General features: G+C 43.1%; 1 protein-coding gene across 1 annotated transcript in view; it reads left to right on the top strand.

Annotated features, from left to right (window-relative positions):
• The window catches only part of LOC147701284 (alpha-tectorin-like), a 550,081-nt gene that overhangs the window by 113,489 nt on the left and 413,097 nt on the right, over nt 1-23,495 (top strand). The window contains exons 4-5 of the mRNA XM_086930016.1: nt 6,883-7,020; nt 8,096-8,255. Coding sequence (XP_086786142.1) covers nt 6,883-7,020; nt 8,096-8,255 — 298 coding nt within the window. The remainder of the gene's footprint in view (nt 1-6,882; nt 7,021-8,095; nt 8,256-23,495) is intronic.

The following is a 23,495-nucleotide window of genomic DNA, read 5'->3' as shown; positions in this document are numbered from 1 at the left end:
ATCGAAATAAAGTATTTTGACTGACTTACTGACTGAACTACCCACATACATTGTGATACAGGAGCATACCAGGCAGTATACACAGAAAGGTGTAGTACATTTTAGGAAATGGTTAATTTTCTTTAACTCTTCTCTGCCTGGTATCTGATAAGTTAGTACTTTTGCACTACTTTTACATGCCTTGCATTTTGAGCAAGGAAAGAGTCCTGTCATGGTATTTATTCTGGGAATGAAGGGGACAGACTCATAATGGCTTTTTACCAAATGATCTTTCAGGGATCTACTGCGTTTGAAGGTAACCTGTGGTTGTTCAGGTAATTCCTTGCCAATTACCATATCAGCTTTTAGTATATGCCAATTTCGATATAATATTTGTCTCAATACCCCAGCTTCACCAGAAAATGTAGTAATAAATCTACAAGGTTCAATTTCACTTGTAGTAGATTTACATCGATCTCTTAACAGATTCTTTCTTGGAATCTTATTCACTTTCTCAAATGTTTTGGTTAATAAAGCAGTCTTATACCCTCTGGCTTTAAAGCGTTCGATGGCATCTTTACTTGCCTGTTCAAAGTCATCATTATTAGAACAGGTCCTTTTTAGGCATAATAGTCCCCGATATGGAATACTATTTTTTAAAGTTTGTTGGTGACTACTACTCGCCTCAAGGGTTGAATTGACTGCTGTTGATTTTCTAAATAGCTTTGTACAAATTTTGCCATCATGAATAAATACTTGTAGATCAAGGAAGGATACCGCAGTCTGGCTTATTTCACCACTGAAGTGGAGATTTAGGGAGTTTCTGTTTAATTCAGCAATGTATGCCTCTGCTTGCAATTTCGGACCTTTTCATGAGATGAACAGATCATCTATATATCTGTACCAGGATATGGTGCAGTTAACCCATGCACTGTACTGTTCCGCCCAGGCCACCTGCTTCTCCCAACAGCCTATAAATACATTCGCGTAGCTGGGGGCGAAGCAGGTGCCATCGCGGTCCCCCTTATATGGCGGTAGTGTTGTTTGTCAAAAAGGAAGATATTTTTTTGGAGAGCAAATTTCACAAATTCCAATAACATTTTGTTATGCTCTGAAAATTCAAGTGTTCTCCCTTTTAGAAAATGTCTGACTGCCTGTAAACCCTTCTGGTGGTCAATCACTGTGTACAGGCTAGTAATGTCCAGTACAATCATCCACATATCCTGCTCCCATGGTATGTCCATAATGTTTTTGATAAAATGTGTTGAGTCTTGAAGATATGAAGGCAGAGTTCTGACAAAGTCTGAAAGAAAATAGTCAATATATTGGGACATGGATTCTGTCAAGCATCCAATTGAGGAGACAATAGGTCTACCAGGTGGTCGTTTTGTGTCCTTGTGAATATATATATATACTAGCAGCCAGTCCCGACGTTGTCCGGGTATGAATTGCTGCCGGCCAGTAGTATATTGTTTTGTAGGATTTCGTTTTGATAGCATTTCTTATCTGTGACAGGCCTGTGAAACGCTCCGATTCACAGTGCACTGCTGATGCACTTAAGAGTGCGCGTTCAGTAGTGTGTGAACTCGAGTTTCCCTACTTTATTTTTCCTTGCAATATTATATAGCGCAAACTCGACAACATGGCATAAGCACAATTTACGTTACAGAAGAACACCTTCATTTGTGGTAGGCACGGGGAGACAAAGCGATTTGCCTGGAATCACAGGATGTTGAGCTGATGCCGAGATTCGAACGTAGCCCCCCAGCTCTAAAGTTTGCAATTCTAGAACTTGTAGCGGGAGGTGTGTCTAAAAGTGTATGTCGGTGCTGGCCATCAATGAGAGAGACCTGTGCATTTTTCAAATGGGTGGTGAAAAAATATGAGTATGTTGCTGCAGATGTGGGCCGCCGTGCCACCAATGTACTTACTGGGGGAGGGTAAACACCCATTATTCCGCAACTTTCTTTTCGCATACCATCAGTCTGCATACTTTCATTACGAAAGTACCATGACTCCGCAATGCCATTATAACGCATGGCATTACATTTTATATGCTTTTACCACGCACACATTTACAACGAAATTCGTTGTAAATGAATGAATGGTCAAAACATGTTTTTTTTAATGTTTGGATAAGGTAAGTATTGGTATAGGGTTATATGTTTTGGGGTACTGAGGAATATGTTTTGGGGTGTTTGTGTATTTTAAGGGTTCAGATATAGTTTTGGGTTATGGGGTACAGGGGTAGTTTTAGGGTTTACGGATAGGTATGAGTTTTGGGGTACAGGGGTACTTTTAGGGTTCAGGGCTAGGTTTGGGTTTTGGGGTATAGGGGTATTTTTAGGGTTCAGGGGTAGGTTTGGGTTTTGGGGTACAGGGGTATTTTAGGGTTCAGGGCTAGGTTTGGGTTTTTGGGTTACACAGGTATTTTTAGGGTTCACGGCTAGGTTTGGGTTTTGGGGTACAGGGGTATTTTAGGGTTCAGGGCTAGGTTTGGGTTTTGGGGTACAGGGGTATTTTAGGGTTCAGGGGTAGGTTTGGATTTTGGAGCACAGTGGTATTTTTAGGTTTTAGGGCTAGGTTTGGGTTTTGGGATACAGGGGTATTTTTAGGGTTCAGGGGTAGGTTTGGGTTTTGAGGTACAGGGGTATTTATAGGGTTCAGGGCTAGGTTTGGGTTTTGGGGTACAGGGGTATTTTTACAGTTTAGGGATAGGTTTGGGTTTTGGGGTACAGGGTATATTTATAGGGTTAAGATGGGTTAGTGTTTAAGGGTGTTGGGGTATTTTGAGGTGTAAGGGTGGGTTATGATTATGGGGTGCAGGGGTATTTAAAGAGAGCAGGGTGGGATTAGCACACGATATGAGACATGGCATGAAGGGCAGAACGTACCACATGTCCCCAGCGTTTGTCATGTCCACAGCACACAGCACAACGCAGACACGCCCACAAGGGACTACTTTGCTGGCACGGTTCTTTTACCTTTTCAATGTATATGGTGGGTGTCTGCATAGCCTATGTCCTTCTGCTGCAACTGCCCTTTCCAATGTTGTATTGGGTGTTGTGATTGGTGCTGTGGTTCCTGAGATTACCCGCCTCAAAGGTTTGGGCTCTCTCCTTATTATATTAGTATGGATATATATATAAAAAAACAGGGGATGGGGACAACAGGTGCAAAAACAAAGCAAGCCAAAATACAGACGCAACAGATGCTGATGATAGATACAACTAACGAGAACACAGTTATGAATCTATCTAATTTGGAGCTGTCACCTAAAGAACTGGAAATTTTATCATTGGGTTTAACTTTCTGCAGAAACACCAACTTTGATTATGCTCAAACACGCATTGACCTATTCCTATATGTTCGAAAACTGAAACTACAGAAATATTTCTCCAATTCAAGTCAAAACAGCCCTCAGACTCCTGAAACAAATGACCCTAGTCAAATGCTGAGTGTGGCACACGTGGAAACTTTACAAATCATGATAGATCTGGAAAATCAAAACGAAAATGCAAATGATGCAGTTACACCAAGCGGTGCAGCCATGAGATCTGACATAGACATTTATCAAAGAATAGAAACAGGATTCAAACCAAAATCAGTATTTATGCCAGCAATGCCGAAAGGTGGTCTAGACCTTTTCGCTGAGTGTGTAACCAAAGATCTCAAAGATTTGTCAATGCTGAGTACAAAACAACAAAATCTCCAAAACCAAGATCACACACATAAATACAATGATGTAATGACTAAAATCAAGGCAAGATCAGACATTGTCGTGAGGTGGTCTGACAAAGGGGGCAACATAGTTTTGTGGCCCCTGGAAATGTACAATAAGGAAGCACAAAGTCAACTACAAGACCGAGAATGTTATATAAGAATCACCCCCACTAACGTGATAGGTATACAAGAGAAATACCATAACGAACTGTACAAGTGGCGAGGAAAAGGACTACTGAGTAAAAAAGAATTTGAGTTTCTAAAAAATGACTATCCTGTAACAGCTCAACTACAGCTCCCAAGATACACAAAAATAACAAAATACCACCTGGAAGACCTATAATATCGGCAATTGGAAGCTTGTTCGAAAACACCAGTGTTTTTATAGATTACTTCTTGCAACCAGAAGTAAAGAAACTTCCTGCATACATAAGAGACACAGGTGACTTCCTAACCAAGATATATGATGTCAAGTGGAATGAACAGTATCTTTTTATGACTTTGGATGTCCAGGCACTCTACACCAGCATCAGGCACAAAAACGGTCTAAATGCCATAAAGCATTATCTGGTTAAAAGACCTATACACCTGTTTGAACATACAAATATGCTGCTGGAAATGACTGAATGGTGCCTCACGAACAATACATTCATGTTTGATAGACTACACTACAAACAGGTCCAAGGATCAGCCATGGGAACTTGCTTCTCCCCCAGCTATGCAAATCTGCATATGGGCTGGTGGGAGGAGCAGGTACTCTGGGCACTATACCCACAAATTATGACCGACAATGTGATCATCTACAAGAGATTCATTGATGATATTTTTATTTTGTGGGAAGGCAGTGTGGAAAATGCAATGTAATTTGCTGAAAGTTTGAATGAAAATGCATTACATTTAAAATTTACCTGCAATACCAGCGCTGAAACAATACAGTTCCTGGATGTAGAATTGTATGTTCAACATGACAAAATTCAAACTCGAACCTACCGCAAGCCAACTGCTGGCAATGCGATTCTGCACGCCCATAGCTTTCACCCCACGCCCCTAAAACAATCAATCCCTTATGCAGAATGTCTTAGAATGACACGTAACTGTAGCACCCGGGAGGGCCTGAATGAAGCTAAACAAAACCTGTTCTCAAGACTCCAGCAAAGGGGGTATACTAAGAAAACTTGTAGCAATGCTGAAGCCCAGTGTAGCAAGAAAACCCGACATGAACTGTTGTTCCCAAAGAAAACGGAGAAAATCAGTGGTAAACAAGAAAGACAACCACTGAGGTTGATAACAGGTTTCAACCGATACCACACAAATCTCCACAAAATCTTAACTAGGCACTGGCCACTTATCCGTAATGACCCAACCACAGGTCAGGCAGTTGGTAAAACACCATTGGTGTCATTTAGAAAAGCCAAGTCGATGAGCAACGAACTAGTCTGCAATGCCCCAGCCCTAAAAAAAAAAAAAACTGGCTACAATCACAAAAAGGGTTTAGAAAATGCAGTTAATGCAAAGCCTGCAACCACTGTATAAACACGACTAACGTGGATGTACCTTTCAGAAGTTTTCCATATAAAATCAGGGAACTCTTCTCATGCAAAACAGAGTTTGCGGTGTACGTGCTCACATGTGAATATGGTAAAAGATATGTCGGATCCACTATCCACCCTGTACACATAAGAATTCTGCAGCATCTACGTGCGATTGCAAACTTAGACCAAGCCTACCCAGTGGCAAGGCTCATCCACGAAACCCATGCAGGAAATGCGGCAGGACTAACCTACTTTGTCATCGACAGCATACCCAGAAATGTCAGAGGCGGGAATCGTAAACTTGCTTTACGCCGCCTGGAGTCAAGATACATTATTTTTTTTAACTCCAAAATCCCGTCAGGTTTGAACGCAGATGAAGCCTTAAGTGTCCATATATGAACCAGCATAAGTGTCTCCCTAGTCTTTCCTGAGTACCCCTTTAGAACATCTGTTGTTTAAATTAATTTAAATTAATTTATTCACGTATATCACTCACATGTAAATAAGGATTTATGCACAAAGCCATACCCCACCTTCACGCCACCTCACTTGAACCTAGTGCCCCACGACTGCGCGTCCTTATGGCTCATAAACCTCAGAGTAGGCTTCTGCGGGCCAGACCAATCCTCATGTAATTATCGGAGGACACGCTCGACGGTAAAAACACTTTACAGTGAGCAGCTCACGAAATTACAAACAAAATATAAAATAAGCACTGGCCATGAAACGTTAATAAACAGAGCAGTGAGGTCGAACTGATCAAACACTTACCACGATGAGTGCGCTGCATGTAATGAGTCACCAAGCCGAAGGGAAACAATCAAATCACCGGCCTCTTGGACCAGTGAAACCCTTATGCTCCGACCTCGGTCATGACCGCCCAATGATAGACCCACACACTCCCAACATAGCTGACAGAAGCCAATCATGGCTTGTATGTTATACATATGTGTTGGTACCAGGGGCCGTTTTTTCTGTAAACAGCTACTATGTATAGAGAATTATGCAGTGTTTGAATGGCAACTAGAGTTACACGTATTGTAAAGGCGCGTATTTGAACACATGCTTTATTTTATTTTATTTTATTTGTATTTAAATGTATAAATTTAAAAATCGGTTGTAAAATAGATACTAATGATGACAAGTGAAGAAAGACTAACATGAAAATGAAATGTGCAAGTCACCAACTTGCACTTACACGGGGTGGAACCATGTTTACCATAGCAACAGTCAGTTGAAACTGGTTGACTAATGAATCACATGACAACCTTTACATGTATATATATGTCATGATTTAGCAACACAGATGTTAGTGATCAAGGCGGGAGCAAGCCGCTGAAACGCGTCTGAGCAGAAACTGAACCTGAAATAAATCGTTTGAACTGAGATTCACGGAGTCAGCGCCTTCTTTTACTGGTAGTTTGGTGTGGTAAAGAATATATATATATGTATATACTAACCTTACCAATTGAATGATAAAGGCTGCTTTGTAAAGGCCTATATTGCATGGTAAATGCACTGCTGTGTAGGCTATTTCCCCTTTTAGAAGCATGCAGTTTGGTGGAGTTTCTTACAATAGCACAATTGCACATTGCATGGACATAAAATGTACAATTTTGTATGCTTTCTGATTGACTTCTCATCCTAGGTAAACACGTTTCAAGTCGTTCTAACCACTGATGGCATTCTTACATTCTCCATCTTTAACTATTATCACATTCAGTGGACAAGTGGAAGATCTACTGGTGGAGACAGAAACACTGGCCTGGGTGGCACTCCTGCTCAGGTATGGTCAAAGTACACTAAAAGGAGAATAGACTGTATACATTCCAGGAGCATTTCTCAAAACCACAGCATAAATCTCTTCAAGGTATACAAATCTTGAGGTTGGGGTATGAGTTATTTTGGTACGTTACCTCATTTTGTATTGTGTGCTAATGGAAGTCCCAACTTGTGCACTGTGCTTGGGGGGTGGAGAGGGGATAGACATTCCATTCTAGAATATCATTAAGCAAAACACTGAAGTATTAATTAGCAAAACAGTGAAGAATTAATTAGAATGCTACTGTTAAAAATCAAAAGGTCTTTATAAAGAAAGACCTTGTAAATTCTGTTATGTTAGGGCCTGATTTTGAGTTTGGCGACCTTCCAGCTGGATCACCAATGTGCCGGTCTGAGGAAGACCGTCAAGCCTAATCCTTCTCGCCTACCCAATTAAGAGTTTTTACCTGGACAGGATTACAGCCAGCAGTCATGCTGCTACTGAGGGACCGCATCGGGTGCACTGTGTGGCATGCACTATGTCGTACATGCCACAGAGTGCGCTCATGGTGGTGCTATCCCATGGGACACAAAATGTGCCACCCCGCACATATCCCCATGGGCAGATTCACCCAGGAGACCAGTTTGGGCCCCCTTCTCAGCCTTTTTGCCACCCTTTTCGTGGAGGGGTCCTCGCCATGAAATGGGCAATGGAAATGCAGGTCCCATTCCGCTCGGTGGTGCCGGTATCAACACTACCATCATTTACAGACCCTTTCACTACTGCAATGTCATGGGATCCTGGTCCCAGCAGAGGTGGCAATCTTGTGGTGGTCCCCCTGCCACCATTGCAATAGGGCAGGAGGCCTGACACGATGGCGGTTGGTCAGACCGCTATCCATGGGTACAGCGGTCCCAGGTCTGCCGTACACATAGTCAGGCCTATAGCCTTACAATTCCAGGAATTGCTACCAGGGTTGTCAACCAGATTTCATACTTCATACACAGCCAGCATCCATAGAGAAATGCAGCTAATGTTATTAATGTCATATTTTTCCACGATATATTAATGTTACTTTTATCCCATTTACTCCTCTTAGGCTGGCATGTGTGGTAGTGGCCGTATGCAGTATTACAACATTCCAGTCTCTATGACACCAGATATTTTGAACATTGGATCCACAAGCAATATCAATATGACAGGCCGTTGGGTTTTTCGAGTAGATCAGCTCTCTTTACCCAATGGTTGTATTTTTAAAAGTAAGTTGTTGCTGCTTTTATTAATGTGTCAGTAGTGCTATGTTGCTACTGCTTTGAATGAGTTACCCATTGGATGAAAACATATTTTTGCATGTGCCAAGCTTCTTTGCTTACTTTAAGTCTATTATCATTATGCAATGAATGGCTAGACAAAAAAGAAGCACACATTGTTAAGGCTTAGAACATGTGCTAGCTACTGTTTCAGTCCAGAGTTTTCAAAGAGCGTTTTTTGTTTAGCAAAATACTTTGTCAATGTTTGAAAAATCTTCACAAAACATTCCAATTAAAATGTTCAGCCACTTCACCTCATTCCTTGACATGCTCACTGTGTCCTGAATTTTAATTGAAAAAAATCATATAAGGGGTAGGAATGGGATACTCTGACTTCATGGCACTACTTAGGGGAACCAGGGGGATCTTCCATATCCACTGATGGGGGGCAACATAAAATGTGCTGTGGGTAGCACAGTACACTTCTGGGGCCCAGCAGGACCCTGGAGTGAGGTACTGTGGAATTCCTGTGGGAGCTCCACACAAGTGGCACTCCCATTGTTCTGTGGGACCATGCAGGCTTCTATAAATAAAGCTTATATGGTCCTGCAGTGCCATGTACGCTAAGCTACTATAGTGGTACCACATGAGTACAGTGGTACTGCGAAAAATATGTATTTAAATAAATAAATTTGGGTTTGGGTCTGCATGGGGTTGGCTATCCATAAAGGGATGGTCATCAACATGGGTAGGGGGCACGACCTGGCTGCATGGCTATGTGCAGAAAGTGTTTGGCCATCTGTGGCATGTTGAGTGGCAAGGGGGGGTTGGTAGAATATAATTTTTTTTTAAACTGAAATTCACTTAATAAGAACCAACGATTAAAGGGATGATATAGCTAGATATGGTAATAACATCTTTTCTATTTTATGTTAAACAAACCCCTAGATATTCACTAAGAAAACCAAAGGTTAAAGTGACGTTATAGTTAGGTATGATAAATAATAAGATCTTACCTTATATTGATCATGACTCACGACCAGGTCATGAGTGATGTAATATGTGATGTTATCATCAGTGAATTACGGGAGCATACGTTATAGTTAGCTCAGCTAACAATAACGGCCAAATTTCTCTGGTTTTGTATGAGTGAAATGTCCAACTAACTATAACGTCAGTAAAACCTGTGTTTTTTTCAATGAATTTCAAAGGTTTTTCAAATGCTAATTCCTAACTATAACTGTAAAATCTTCTATAAGAATTAAAATCACTCTTTTAAAATACATATATCATACACTATTAAAAATGCATTGTGTTATTTATGTGCACTATTTAAATGTATATTTACTTAAAATGATGCTGTTAATTCTGTGAAAGGTGTTTTACTGTATTGTTATGCTATTTTTTTATATATTTTATTTTTACAAAGGAGTCGTGCACCCTATGCAAACCTACACAATGGGTATCCGGATTCAGGGTGCGCAAACTCTGCTAGCACGTATGTCCAGAATGGCACAGGAGTTGCAACTCCGGCGTAATTTCAAAAGTATGAAATATCATTGTAGAAATTTTAAATATTCGTTTTTGTTAAAGACTTTTAGTAATATATTTTAGAAAACTATTTATAAGCAGGAATTTATACTTTATAATTAACTGTACGAGATTTCACAATTGCGCAACTTATTTGTGTGTAGGATGTGCGAACCGTGCCGGCACATGTTTCCAGGGTCACGCAGCAGTGGCAACTCCGGCATAATTTTCAAAGTGTGGAATATCACTGTACAAAGTTTAAATATAAATTTTGCTTCAACACTTTCACTAATACACTTTAGAAAAATATTTTATAAACACCTATTTATACTTTGTTATTATGTACACGAACTTTAACGGGTGCGCGACTAGGATGCGACAGGTGGTACACCCTACGCGACTCCATATGACCTCAAAGAAAACTTATGCTTGGTTTAAAGCCATTTCATTCTCTTAGAGGGAGGATCTAACACCAATTTTAGCTCTTTTATTATGTTTCTGCATTCCAGACAAGACCTGATTATTCTAGCTTCTTGCAATTTCTTTTTTGGGTGTGTTTTTTAACTTTTTTTGTGAAAAATGGCATCCAGCCATCCAGAAGAAATGTCCTCGAAGAGGTAGTTGATGTGGAGGAGCCTGTGAAAAAAAAAGGAGAGTGTTGTTTGGGCTTTCTTACTATGCCAGATGGTGTGAAAAAGGTCAACGCAAGGAAGGTTACATGCAAGTTTTGCAAAAAAGTACTATCAAGAGGATCTGAAAAAAGTCCTCTTGCGGAACATCCTCGAATGAAAAGACTCTTGTAGACCATTTACCCAGTTAATTTGACAAATAAATCTCGCAGAGAGAAAAAAAATAACAAGCTGCCCAGGTTGACCCAAGTGCTCAATCTACATCAACTGCAGGAGTTCCACCTTCACCTCGGCCACACATTTTCACTGAGCTTGTGGATGCTACAATGAATTGTAAAAAGTGTGATGCAAAACTCTGCATTGGGGAGCCATGCATTGATGTTATACTCAATGCACTTATCTGCTCCCAAATATTCTTTTTTTTTTTAGAGGAGTCTGCCTGATCTGCCCTAATCCTGCCTGTGCTACTGGAGTAGCAGTTACCTGAGTTATTGCCGGTGAAAGGAGTTTCCAGCGCGAGGCCACAGAGGAGGTGAGAGGCGCGGCCCCGGGACTGCGAGGAGCAGCTTCTAACATCCTCAGCTGTGTCCTCTTCCCGGGTGAGCCGCGCCCCCTCCCAGTGCCCGCCCCCACCGAAGTGTTCATTACTCCTCACGGCCCCCGCTTCGCGGGAGCCGCTCGCTGAGAGGAGTCTGCCTGATCTGCCCTAATCCTGCCTGTGCTACTGGAGTAGCAGTTACCTGAGTTATTGCCGGTGAAAGGAGTTTCCAGCGCGAGGCCGCAGAGGAGGTGAGAGGCGCGGCCCCGGGACTGCGAGGAGCAGCTTCTAACATCCTCAGCTGTGTCCTCTTCCCGGGCGAGCCGCGCCCCCTCCCAGTGCCCGCCCCCACCGAAGTGTTCATTACTCCTCGCGGCCCCCGCTTCGCGGGGGCCGCTCGCTGAGAGGAGTCTGCCTGATCTGCCCTAATCCTGCCTGTGCTACTGGAGTAGCAGTTACCTGAGTTATTGCCGGTGAAAGGAGTTTCCAGCGCGAGGCCGCAGAGGAGGTGAGAGGCGCGGCCCCGGGACTGCGAGGAGCAGCTTCTAACATCCTCAGCTGTGTCCTCTTCCCGGGCGAGCCGCGCCCCCTCCCAGTGCCCGCCCCCACCGAAGTGTTCATTACTCCTCGCGGCCCCCGCTTCGCGGGGGCCGCTCGCTGAGAGGAGTCTGCCTGATCTGCCCTAATCCTGCCTGTGCTACTGGAGTAGCAGTTACCTGAGTTATTACCGGTGAAAGGAGTTTCCAGCGCGAGGCCGCAGAGGAGGTGAGAGGCGCGGCCCCGGGACTGCGAGGAGCAGCTTCTAACATCCTCAGCTGTGTCCTCTTCCCGGGCGAGCCGCGCCCCCTCCCAGTGCCCGCCCCCACCGAAGTGTTCATTAATCCTCGCGCCCCCCGCTTCGCGGGTGCCGCTCGCTGAGAGGAGTCTGCCTGATCTGCCCTAATCCTGCCTGTGCTACTGGAGTAGCAGTTACCTGAGTTATTGCCGGTGAAAGGAGTTTCCAGCGCGAGGCCGCAGAGGAGGTGAGAGGCGCGGCCCCGGGACTGCGAGGAGCAGCTTCTAACATCCTCAGCTGTGTCCTCTTCCCGGGCGAGCCGCGCCCCCTCCCAGTGCCCGCCCCCACCGAAGTGTTCATTACTCCTCGCGGCCCCCGCTTCGCGGGAGCCGCTCGCTGAGAGGAGTCTGCCTGATCTGCCCTAATCCTGCCTGTGCTACTGGAGTAGCAGTTACCTGAGTTATTGCCGGTGAAAGGAGTTTCCAGCGCGAGGCCGCAGAGGAGGTGAGAGGCGCGGCCCCGGGACTGCAAGGAGCAGCTTCTAACATCCTCAGCTGTGTCCTCTTCCCGGGCGAGCCGCGCCCCCTCCCAGTGCCACGCCCCCTCTCTACCCGTGAGTACTTCAGCAGCATTAGCGACGCGCAACGCGGGACGCGCGCGGGGCCAAGCGCGGTGCTAAGCCCGGGCCAAGGGCGGGCCCGTTTAAGCCCGTTCAAGCCTGGGCAAGTCTGGTCTGGGCCAACCCATTTTCATCCCCACTTACACATTGCTATTCACATTGCATCTAGGACCCGATTTGATCACAATACCTAAGATTACACTTGTGATACAGCGCCACTATGACAACCAGGGCAATGAGAAACAAGACGGCACAAGGAGTGGGTCCGATAATTGGGCCGATCGACCAATTTATCAACAAAGCTAATGACGCGATCAATCAGGGGATCGTACTCCTAGAAAGACGTGTCTCCCAAGACCTGGCAGCAGCACGAAGATCCTCAATGGGCCTTTTGGCCCTAGCTAAAACACCTACTCAACAAGAAACTAATGTGCCATTGTTGCGAGAAACCCGTGCTGAACTTCACACCATTCCAACGAGTGTTGACCTATCTGTCACTCACCTATCACTTGGAGAAGACACCCTGCATGACCTTGAAAAAACTCCTACTTTGGTGATCAGTCCCACCCAAACCACCCAAATACCCCTGCTAACCCTGACCGGGTCACAATCTTTAACCGAGTCCCCAATTCCAGTAGCAGTCTCTCCACTAAAAACCGACAAGGAGATAAGGGAAGGTCCCCTTCTTAACCAAGAAAACACAAGACCAGCAGTTAAGAATAAGATTAAGCAAAAAACTCTACCAAGGTGCACACGGTCTAAAAAAACGTCCTGCAATAACTACCGGAATAACGCAAGTTACTCATCAACGGTTAATACGGACGACCCCTCTGTTTCAGCTGTACCGTCTGATGACGTCCACAGGGGTCACGGTGCCGCCAACCCAAATTATCTTGAGCTTAATTCACAAGTACTAGATATCATTAAGGACCTTATAAAAACTCAATTAACACCAATAGAGCGAACCCTAAACAATATCGAAAAACAGATGGCAAGACTAATCAATAATACTAGTCATCTTACACCACCCACTACCACCCTAGCTCCCCTGGCTCCCACGATTGCCACCCATCCTAAGGCTGTCACAGTAAAGAAATCTATATCCACGTCAACAACTCTTTCAAAACAAAATCCCCAAAGCAATAGCACAACAGCTGTAAACAAACCTTCAACGTCTAACACTACATCACTTAACTCTAATACAAACACCCAATCAACCAATGTGCAACCGGCGAGCAGTCACGTACCATCTCAAAAAGGACCACATAAATCAACACAGAAACCCATACAACTTAATCAGTCTACTGCAAAGTCCCAGCAACCAAAGATACCATATGAAAAACCATATAGGTCCAGACAGATTCCGGCACGCATCACCCTTCCACCCGAATGCGGAGCCTATGTCCTTGTACTGGTAAACGTACCAACACTTAAACAAGATCAGAGTGAAACGACATCATCCCTAAAAAACAAGGCACTCCATTGGTTAAGTTTGAACTGCAATTTTCCAATAGAATGTGCTGGGGAAATTTCCCATACGCAAAGAGTAGGTTGGATAGGCCCCCTACGTAAAAGATTCGAGGGGGACTGCGTAGCTATTACATTCAGAAATCCCCAGTGGGCCCAAAAGACACTAGCTAAGGCACCCCCACCCTCCACATGGGAATTCAATACAACTCTTCTCCCATTGGGCTACTTCTATAGGCACTTACTAAATACAAACAACAATATTCCGCCGACCTCCATGAATCCTTTTTCAGAAAGATCTTACCCCTCCACCTCTTACCCTCCCATTTCCTACCAGAATTCTAAATTCCTATACCCAACCGGCTCGGTACAGTGGCATCAAAGCCAAACGCCCATACCACCACCTACCCATCCTTATCTCTCTGAAACCCCTCAGCAAGAGAATGGAGATAATCTATGGAGACAAGCAGTCCCCCCACTAGCTACTCCTTTTAACATTCCAACATTTAATAGATTTAATGCTCTCTCCGGTTTAGATTTCAATGATTGACTTCCCAATTCTTATTCCATCAGGGAATACTCGCAACCAGATAAATCGGAACTGACCCCATCATTTAATTTATGCCCTACCCCCGAAACACCTCCAATGCATCTGCCTCTAACCCCCAGTAATCCCAACTATCCAAAAACCAATCACGAAGTTATGCCAACTGTGACACTGCCCCCAATTTACTGGGAAGCCGCTGATCGATTGGCTAACATAGGCAATTCCGTTGATCCCATTTCAGATACTTTGCAGATCCACTTTACTTTTTGGAACATCGCAGGTCTTTCCGCTAAGAAGAGTGACCACGATTTCCTGAGCCAGATCAATTTGAGCGGTTGTATCTGCCTTCAGGAGACGTGGGCCATAAGGCCAATACACATACTGGGCTTTAAAACCTTCTGGTCACCTGCGAAGAAATCAACCTCTGGCAGAAATAGCGGAGGCTTAGCTACTTATATTAAAAACACCCTTCCTGTGGATGAGATAATCCCCTTAAGCCTAGACACAAATTTTCAGATTATAGTGGTAAAGGTCACCAAACAAAGACTATACTTCATTATAAACTTTTACAACAACCTCTCTCACTCTGATATGAGTACCATACTCCCAGAGATCTCCGCAACACTACAAGAGCAACGAACTAAACATATTAAAAAGACATGTACAATAATCTGGGGAGGAGATTTTAATCTTCATCTGTGTAGCAACAGCGATAACAACAAGTGTGGTATTAGTGATGAGGCTAATACAAACCTTACGCACTTTTCACATTCTAACGTGGGGGAAACAATGAACGAAATCATGGCTGAACTAGAACTAAGTTTCGCTAACGAAACAAAGATTCCACCTGTTCAATTCCAGCCTACATTCAACGGAAGAGGTCTAGTAAGCCTAATTGATTTTATACTGATCTCACCACCCATAGGATTCACCATAGAAGACTTCAAGGTCCCTAGTGTAGTTCCTAGTTTCCCACTAGGCCCTGCGCATTGGAATAACATAAACAGTAGTATCGACGTGGAACTGCGGATATTCCAGGCCTCCACTGACTATGCTAAACTTAATTGGGTTGTGTTACCAACTAGCTCAGAGGTCACTGGAAACTTTCTTCTCTGCATAGGAAGTGATCAGCTTCCTTGGCACAGACAAGAAGGGATTCAGTTTTCCAACAACCGTGCAACATGACAACTTTGCTCCTCAGATCAAGAGTCGATCTCTAGGGTCGTGTGAAACAATAGACATAGATTTCACTCAGTCAGTCTGGTGCAGTTTACTTTCACGGTATGTAGAGAATAGAGAGACGGGCGTGTATCAATAAAGGTTAACATTTATTGAACAGTCTTTCTTCTCATACAAGAGAAATGTATTGCCACAATTGCAATAACTGTTATTATAAAAAGTACGTACAGTAAGATAAGAATTGCGAAATAGAACTGTAAAAGCATTGATATGGTTTCTTAGCCATACAATGGTTTAAAAGTAATAAAACATTTATACAGTCATATATACATTAGGCTAACATACTCAACTGGTGCTTCTAACTAAGCCTACCCCGGTGTGCCTGACCTAAGCCTAACACGTGAGAAGGGGGAGTAAGTAAGTAGCTTAAGTTAAGTTGGTTTTGCCAAGGTTTGTTTCAAGAATTCTCTTCTAAGGGTTTAGTCAACACCATACCTCTGAATAGAATGATGGAGGATTGGTATCTCCTTCAGGGGTCTCTCTCGATATCCCAGTCACCTGCGAGGGTGAACCGGAAGCGCCGGGACTGGATTTCTCTGCACGAGAAAGGCAGCGGCTTCTCTCAGCGCGTCGGGAGGAAGGAGGGGTGACAGCGTCCGCGGGCAGCTGGGCTGGATGTCTTCGCAGAGGACGGCTGCACGGCTCCTCAAGCGTACTGAACCACAGTTCGCGCTGTAGCGGCGATAATGGTAATCAGTAGCTTCACCACCACAGGATAGCAGGCTGCAGCGACAGAGTGCTAGTTTTTACCAACACTGGTCATGCAGGCAGCTGGCATCAGCAACAGTAGCTCTCGCTCAACAGCAGCTAGCTTCGCTCCTTGCTTAAGGCAACGTTGGTAATATTTATACCTGACAGGTGCCGGGTTTGACGCAAGTTTGCTGGACATAAGACGTCAATAAAAGATGTCACTAGGAAGTGGCAGCTATCAGTTGCTCATTAGAGTTCTATTACTAATCAAAACATAGCAAGCGGGGATTTCCAGGTTTGCTAAGTTTTTATCTTGTTGAAGAACTCGGAGTGTTATCTAGGAATATCAGATAGTGACTGCTGCTCTGTCATTGCACTAATTGGTCGCAAAGGAAGTAGCAGAGAGTCATGCTGGAATGTGGCTCTGTGGCTCTGCTCGTGTGAGGCCAGAGATGGCTTTTCAGAAAATCGCACTTGAACGGTTATGCCAATATAGGGAATAAATGGATTTATAGCCGAATAGGGGCATAAGGTCACAGTATCGATCAGGAACCTAGATAAGCACATGACACCCACTCCACGAATTCATGTCCATCAAAATTACTAAAACTAAGCAATTAGATGCATGTGTAACATTGTGTAACATAGCCCACCCCAAAATACATAATGCATTCGAAATAGGCGTACTTGTAATACATGGAATTTAGGTACTGTACGTTTTTTAAAAGCATAGTAATCATTCAAAAAATTATTGCATATGAAATCAATGAACGATTATGCATAAAGAATTACACATGAAGTATCTCTGACAGAAGAAATGCGAGATAAATCATCACATAAAAATGCATTGTAATAACATGTGTGCTAGAGGCTGGTGTAATGTTGTTATGTCTCTAGATGTGTTTAGAAATAGAAGTATGAAGCTTCTGTTCTCTAAGAATAGTTTTTACGTTAAGCAAAGAATTGTTCGTGCCAAAAAGAGAGGGTCAATATTTAAAAAATTGTCCAATTCAAAGAAAAATCAGTTTACCAAAGCTCCTGGCAGTTTTTTGTTGATCAAAACTGAAGGCCGAATCCAGAGTTCATAGGAACGCTGTGTGTCGGAAAGCTTTTCAAAAGTTATTGTTTCTCTATGGGTGAGAACATCGTATCAGACAGGCTCGCAAAGAATTGGTCTACAAAATCAGGTGATAGTTCAACCAAATTAGATAGCGCTGAAACTTGGCAGGTGTGAGAATGATTGCTGTCATCATATTCGGGAGCAGCAATGCTCACAGCTCGCTGTACCTGGGTGATGTTGCTTTTGTCACTCGCTCCACTGTTACCACTTGGCTGTAGTACAGGAGTCTCCACAAATGCCGTCATCAGGATTGGTAGCCGCTGGGGACAACACAATGCGTGAGCCGTTATTGGACTTAGCAAAGTATCGACGTCCATTGGTACTGCTGATGGAAGTGAAAGACAGATGTCCAACACGCATTCCTCGCCGCAAAGCATACACCGTAGCACAGGTAAAATGCAATTTTGCCATATCGGTCTGAATGAAAGGAACCAGGTCATGTTTAGATCTCTCAGCCTGGCCAATCCGAGGACGTTAGTTATCCTGTCCCTGTAGCGCATTGCTAGGATTGTCTCTTCCATTCCCATGGGAGCTATGTCTGAGCTGAGGCTTGCCATAACGTAGCAGGATGGTCAAAAATAGAATCCCTGCGATGAGTCCGAAAAATAGTGGAATACCACCAAAAATGGAGTGCACAAAATTAGGAAAGATTCCCAAAATTGCCTGGAAGGGTGTTAGCAGTCCCGTAAAGACTGTCTTAAATATGCCTGGGATGCTTGTAGCACTAGACATGTTAAGGAGTTGGTCGAGCATTTGTACGAAATGCACGGGGCAATTTGTTGATAAAAGGTCATGGACCTCAGTAGCCGTCCTTGCGACTAGAAGATCATACGTCTCTTTAGATGACGTTATAGGCACTGTTGTCTGTAAAAGCACAGATTTCATTTTGCTTAATGTATCAATTCGTATAGAATAGAGATTCAGACGAGGCCAGATGGGAGTCACTATGTCTGGAGGCCCGCTCGGGAACAATGCTTGCATACAGCATTTGACCATGGACGTTACTTCTACTAGATAACTTAGTCCGGGCGCGAGGCCACAGCACCTGTGATCCGTTCTTAGAATGTAACTCCCGTTTGCGAGTTGCATAAAGAAGGGCTCTATCTGAGTTGCAGGTGTGACTAGCTGGTGGCATGAAAGGTTGTTTGAATTTCCATCACATGCTCCGTGTAAATTAATACCCTGACACAAAAGTATACCGCTTAGTGAGTGTTTACAGTTCTCACCACTAAGAAATACATTTTTGTCGCTGTCACTATAGCAAGAATGAGTGTATGGTAATTTCCACTCGGATTTTATATATCCCTTACCCAATTGTTCATACTGGCCAGCAGGTATGTATTCAAGGCATTTATGAAATCGGAAAGTTGTTATCGGAATTGTGATAATCCCGTGTATTATCCATTCAATGACAGGACTCTCTGACATTGTCAATGGTAATCGCTCTAGTTTCTCGATGCTCAAGATTGTATAGTCTGCTCCTTTCTGTGCCAAACTGATCTGTTTATCAGTAAGGTTAAAAATGGAAAACAATGACGTTGTGTTAATTAAACGCCAAGGCACATAGCCTGAACGAAGATTTTGCAACGTCCAGCCTAGTTCTATAATAGAGCGTAATTGAGACTGGCCATGTTGTAACATTAGCAAATCTCTGTCTATCACATCAAAGGCAGATGATACAATATTGTCCAACGAATATATTCTGGAAGACAGAGTCATTAACCCATTGTCTACCACAGAAAGTGTTTTCTCCAAATTAATACGATCAATTTCTCGTATCTTTTCAGCAGTTTCAATTTGCTTTACTTTCCAAGCCTCGTTGTAAGCAGCATAGATGCTGGTCGCTATGAAACGCTTTTGACGCTGTTTGCGTGGTCCAAGAATGAAATCGCGCAAATCAGCACCATCTTTTAATAAAGACAAGTGTTGCTTAATTTCAGCCAGTGTGGATGTAGTTAGCCATTCTAGGCAGAGTTTCCCTACACTGTATGTGGTTACAATCCCTGGATGTTGTCTCTGGGAATATCTTGAGTCTAATCTGGTCATTTTTAAACCCTGTGTTTTATTCAGGAACCTATCTTGACAGTTATTTGTGTCTGTAGGCCAGATTAACCACTTTTTCCAATCAGGATGTGTTCTGTTGAAATGTAAAATGTGTGACACGTCTAACTCATTATCTGCAGTTGCATTCTCAGCTATTGGCTTTGGTATAGACGGTGTTTTCATTTCTTTGTTCTTAGCTAGGCCAAGACAGGATGTTTGGTGTACAGTGTCATTTAAAAATAACATTTGTTCTGGTATCATGTAGGTTCTAAATAGTGCTTCTATGCCTTGCACCTGCCAATCTTTTGTACCCCAAATTGTTTTCGTTTCAATATTATTTTTCCAATAATCAAAACCAAATGTCATCATTTTGTCATAAAATGCTTCTGAATATATCAATTTAGAATTTGTCAGCATTGTTTTCATTCCTGTTTTATCTAACAGTTTATAATAAAACGTTTCTGCATCACTTGTGTTAAACCCTGAGAAGTATTTGAATTTCTCAAAAAATGCTTTAGAACTGCTTTTAGGTGGTGTAGAACAATGTTCCCATTGATTATACATAAAAACATTTCTAGGCTGTGCAGATTTATGCAAGTAATGATCCCCATAGTGGGTGTAACAGAATAACTGCTCATAACTAGATGAACCTTGTAAATAATCATGATCTGTGAATCTAGCTGACATTACTAAATCAGACATCATGTCATTGATACTGTTAAAGTCCCAATCATCAGAGAATGTACTAGGTGTAACAAAGTCACTTAAGGAAACCTTTAGTTGATGAGGATACTTCAGGATTTCGACCGGACCATAGATCTCATAGTCTGTTTTCTCCCATACTACCCCACCAGGTATTGGAATTGCTGTGACATTTACTGTTGACAGTTCTCTTTTCTTCACGTGGGATGATCTGTGTGGGTTCAGGACTAGGTTGATGTTCTGACTTGCTGTGTCCATTCTAATATATTTTCCTTCAATGAATTTTCCCAAACACAGTACCATGATGAGCCAAAGCAGGAGGAAAAATACACCTAGACCGAACCAGAACTCTAGCCAAGGGGAAACAAGGTAGATTTTCTTCAGTTGATGAAAGAGTTCTGTTGCTTTTTCTTTAAAAGACTTTTTTGTTTCTGGCATCACTTCGGGGTCGTTTAAATCTTCAGAGAAGTTGTCGAAGTTGATGAAATAACCAGAGGCAGTTCTGTCAATTGATGGGATTGTTCTTTCAATCTGTCTCTCGGTAGCACTTTCTGATGCCACATCATTGTAGACTGGTGTTGTTTCTTGACGAACTGTTTCAATCTGTGTTTCAAGAGGCACGAGTTCCATGGCATTATTGCATAGTCCTTCATTGTGCACTGCAGGCTGATCGAATGTGATGAGTCTTTCAGTTTGAACCTCTTGGATTGTTGCAAGTTTGGGTATTCTGTTGTTTCTTGGGAGTCCACTGGGCCTACTGTTGATTATAGGCCACATGCTTGTGGTTTTACCAGATCGATGGATACGATTCTGTTCTCCTTTTTACCAGCAAGGGGCGGTAGCACAACTGATCTTGTTCCGGTGACTGCCAAGACAGGTACTGCTTTTCTGTAAGAAGGCCCAAATTCCTTCTTAACCGCGATCTTTTCTCTGACTAGATCCCCAATCTTTGGAATCCAGACAGGCCTTGCTGGGGCTGTTGTGGGTGGTGCCTCGTCAGTGGTATTTGGCTGTTGCTTTAACTTTATGTTGCTTAATGATTTTCTTGTTTCATTCAGTTCCTGTAAAACAGCCAAACGGTCTTTTACTTCAAACTGCTTTGTTTCTTTTTGTACCACTGACATCTGACTATCGAGGTCCTGAACGTTCATTCTAATTCCGAACAATAGTTCGTATGGGCTGAAACCTTTCAGAGAATTTCTTGGCATGTTGTTAAGACTAGTCTGGACACTTATTAAATGTTTGACCCACCCAGCGCCTGAACCTAATACCTTCGCTGTTATAGATTGCTTTATATCCCGGTTTTTTCTTTCTACCACACTTGTGCGATGGACAAGAATACCGCAACCCAATTCCCATGCTGGCCATGGCCTCCTTATAGGCTCGAGAGCTGAAAGCAGGACCCTGGTCAGAATGGAACGTGGTAATTGCGTATGTGCCGATATGGACTCGCTAATCTTTTATAACAGTTCTAGGCGTCAGCCGAGTGCTGGAGGCCTCATTATTCAAGTGTATTTCGTCTTAAACGTTGTACACTGGGACGCGCTTCTCTTCTTTGATTGCGCAGATAGACCGCCTTATGCTGTCTAGAAGGGATCCTGAAACTACACTGGCCTGTTCATTACTGCGATCTCTGTTGCAGTCTTCACAATTTTGAGCAAAACATTGAATATCTATACTCATTCCTGGCCACCAGTACTCTGATTGCAATTCTTTCAGAGAGGCTTTGATTGTTTGGTGTTTCAGACCCAACCCCATGTGTGCTTCCAGTAAGAGGAAGCCCCTCCTGCTCCTGTTTGGAATTACCCTATCCCCCACTCCAGGGATTCGAGCAAAAGGAACGGAGTTTGCATCGATTATGTATGCATAATTGAGTGGATAGTTTACGGGTAGTGCTGCACAGTCGCCTTTTACGGTCGTTCTTACTGCCAGCATGGTTTCCCCGTCTATATACTTATCTGTACGTTTTTTTGTGGCTACGGAAGCCGGGTTAGTTGCTTCCGCGGTGGCTGTATTAGCCAATGAATTCCCTGCAACGTGAACGCCATCACGTTGAAGACTCTGTGCGTGAATCACGTGAGTCATTTGTAGTTCTTTGTGTAAAAGAGCTACCTCGTTCCAGAGCTTTTTATGCTTTATTGTGGCACCTGTGTCATCTTTGTAGTCGTTTTCGATCCAACTCTGCAGTTTGTTGTTGAAAGAATTGACGCAAAAATGAGAATCGCACACTATAAGTGTGGGGAATTCGCGTTCTGCATTTTCGAGCGCCATCTTTAAAGATCTGATTTCAGTTCTTTGAGCCGAACAGTACTTCACTGATTCAGTTTTTGTTATTTTCGGTTTGATTTTACCGCACAGCCAACGACATTTAATGATCGCACATGCTGCATCGTAGGATTTTCTCTCTACGTTGAAATGCTGTACAAAGCTATCTGTGTAGATTATACAGGCGTATTGTGGGAGAGGCAGGATTTCGATTGGCAGAGGATATTCTTCTTCATATTCTAAATCATTCAGTTCTTTGTATTGCGGGGCGAAATAGTATTTCACATCTTCCGCTCCTAGAGAATCTATACACTGTATCCATTTTGGATCCAGTGACACTGTAGGCAGGTTTACTGGGCTGAATAGCGCTTCGAAGGCGGATTCCGCTGTAAGGATATTAATCCGTTTGCCGTGTGCTAGTTCTCTTTCATTTGCTAATGCGATTTGCACTGCGTTCACAGTTCTTTCTGTGCGACTGAATGTTTTTTCTGCTTGTGTGTACAAGTGAGACTTAATTGAAATTGGTACCTTTTCTCCCTCATTAGAGGTTAGGTACGTGAATCCGCATCTTCCTGGGATGACTCGGATTACAAGATCACGTGTGTTGTCACGTGTATCTAATTTTGTTTTTGCTAACATGTCTGTTTGCAGTGATCTCAAAATTTCTGTGTGTTTTTGAGTCCAATTGATTTGTTTTAAATCAGGTTTTATTAGTTCGTAGAGAGGTTTAACCCTCTCTGCGTAATTTAGTATGTAAGTTCTTCCGAAATTCAGAAAACCTAGTATGGATTGTAAATTCTTCAGCGTTTTTGGAGCTTGGAGTACAGCGCACTTCTCTAAGAAGTTGTCCGCTAGGCTTTTCCCTTCACTTGATAATTCGTACCCTAAAAACAGTACTGTCAGATGGGCAATTCGGGACTTTTTAAAGTTGAATTTGTAACCCTCTGCTGCGAACCCAAGTATGATGGTGTTCACTCTTTTCAAGTGAGTATCCAAGTCGTCGTCTGTGAGATAAATATCATCTACGTAAGATAATGCTTCATCATCATAGATTTGTAGTAACTCTGTTACCCTACCTGAGAATA

This window comes from Lissotriton vulgaris, chromosome 7 (assembly GCF_964263255.1).
Source record: "Lissotriton vulgaris chromosome 7, aLisVul1.2, whole genome shotgun sequence".
Taxonomy (NCBI): domain Eukaryota; kingdom Metazoa; phylum Chordata; class Amphibia; order Caudata; family Salamandridae; genus Lissotriton; species Lissotriton vulgaris.
Note: the sequence above shows the minus strand (reverse complement) of the source record. Positions and strands in the feature narration are given on the sequence as shown.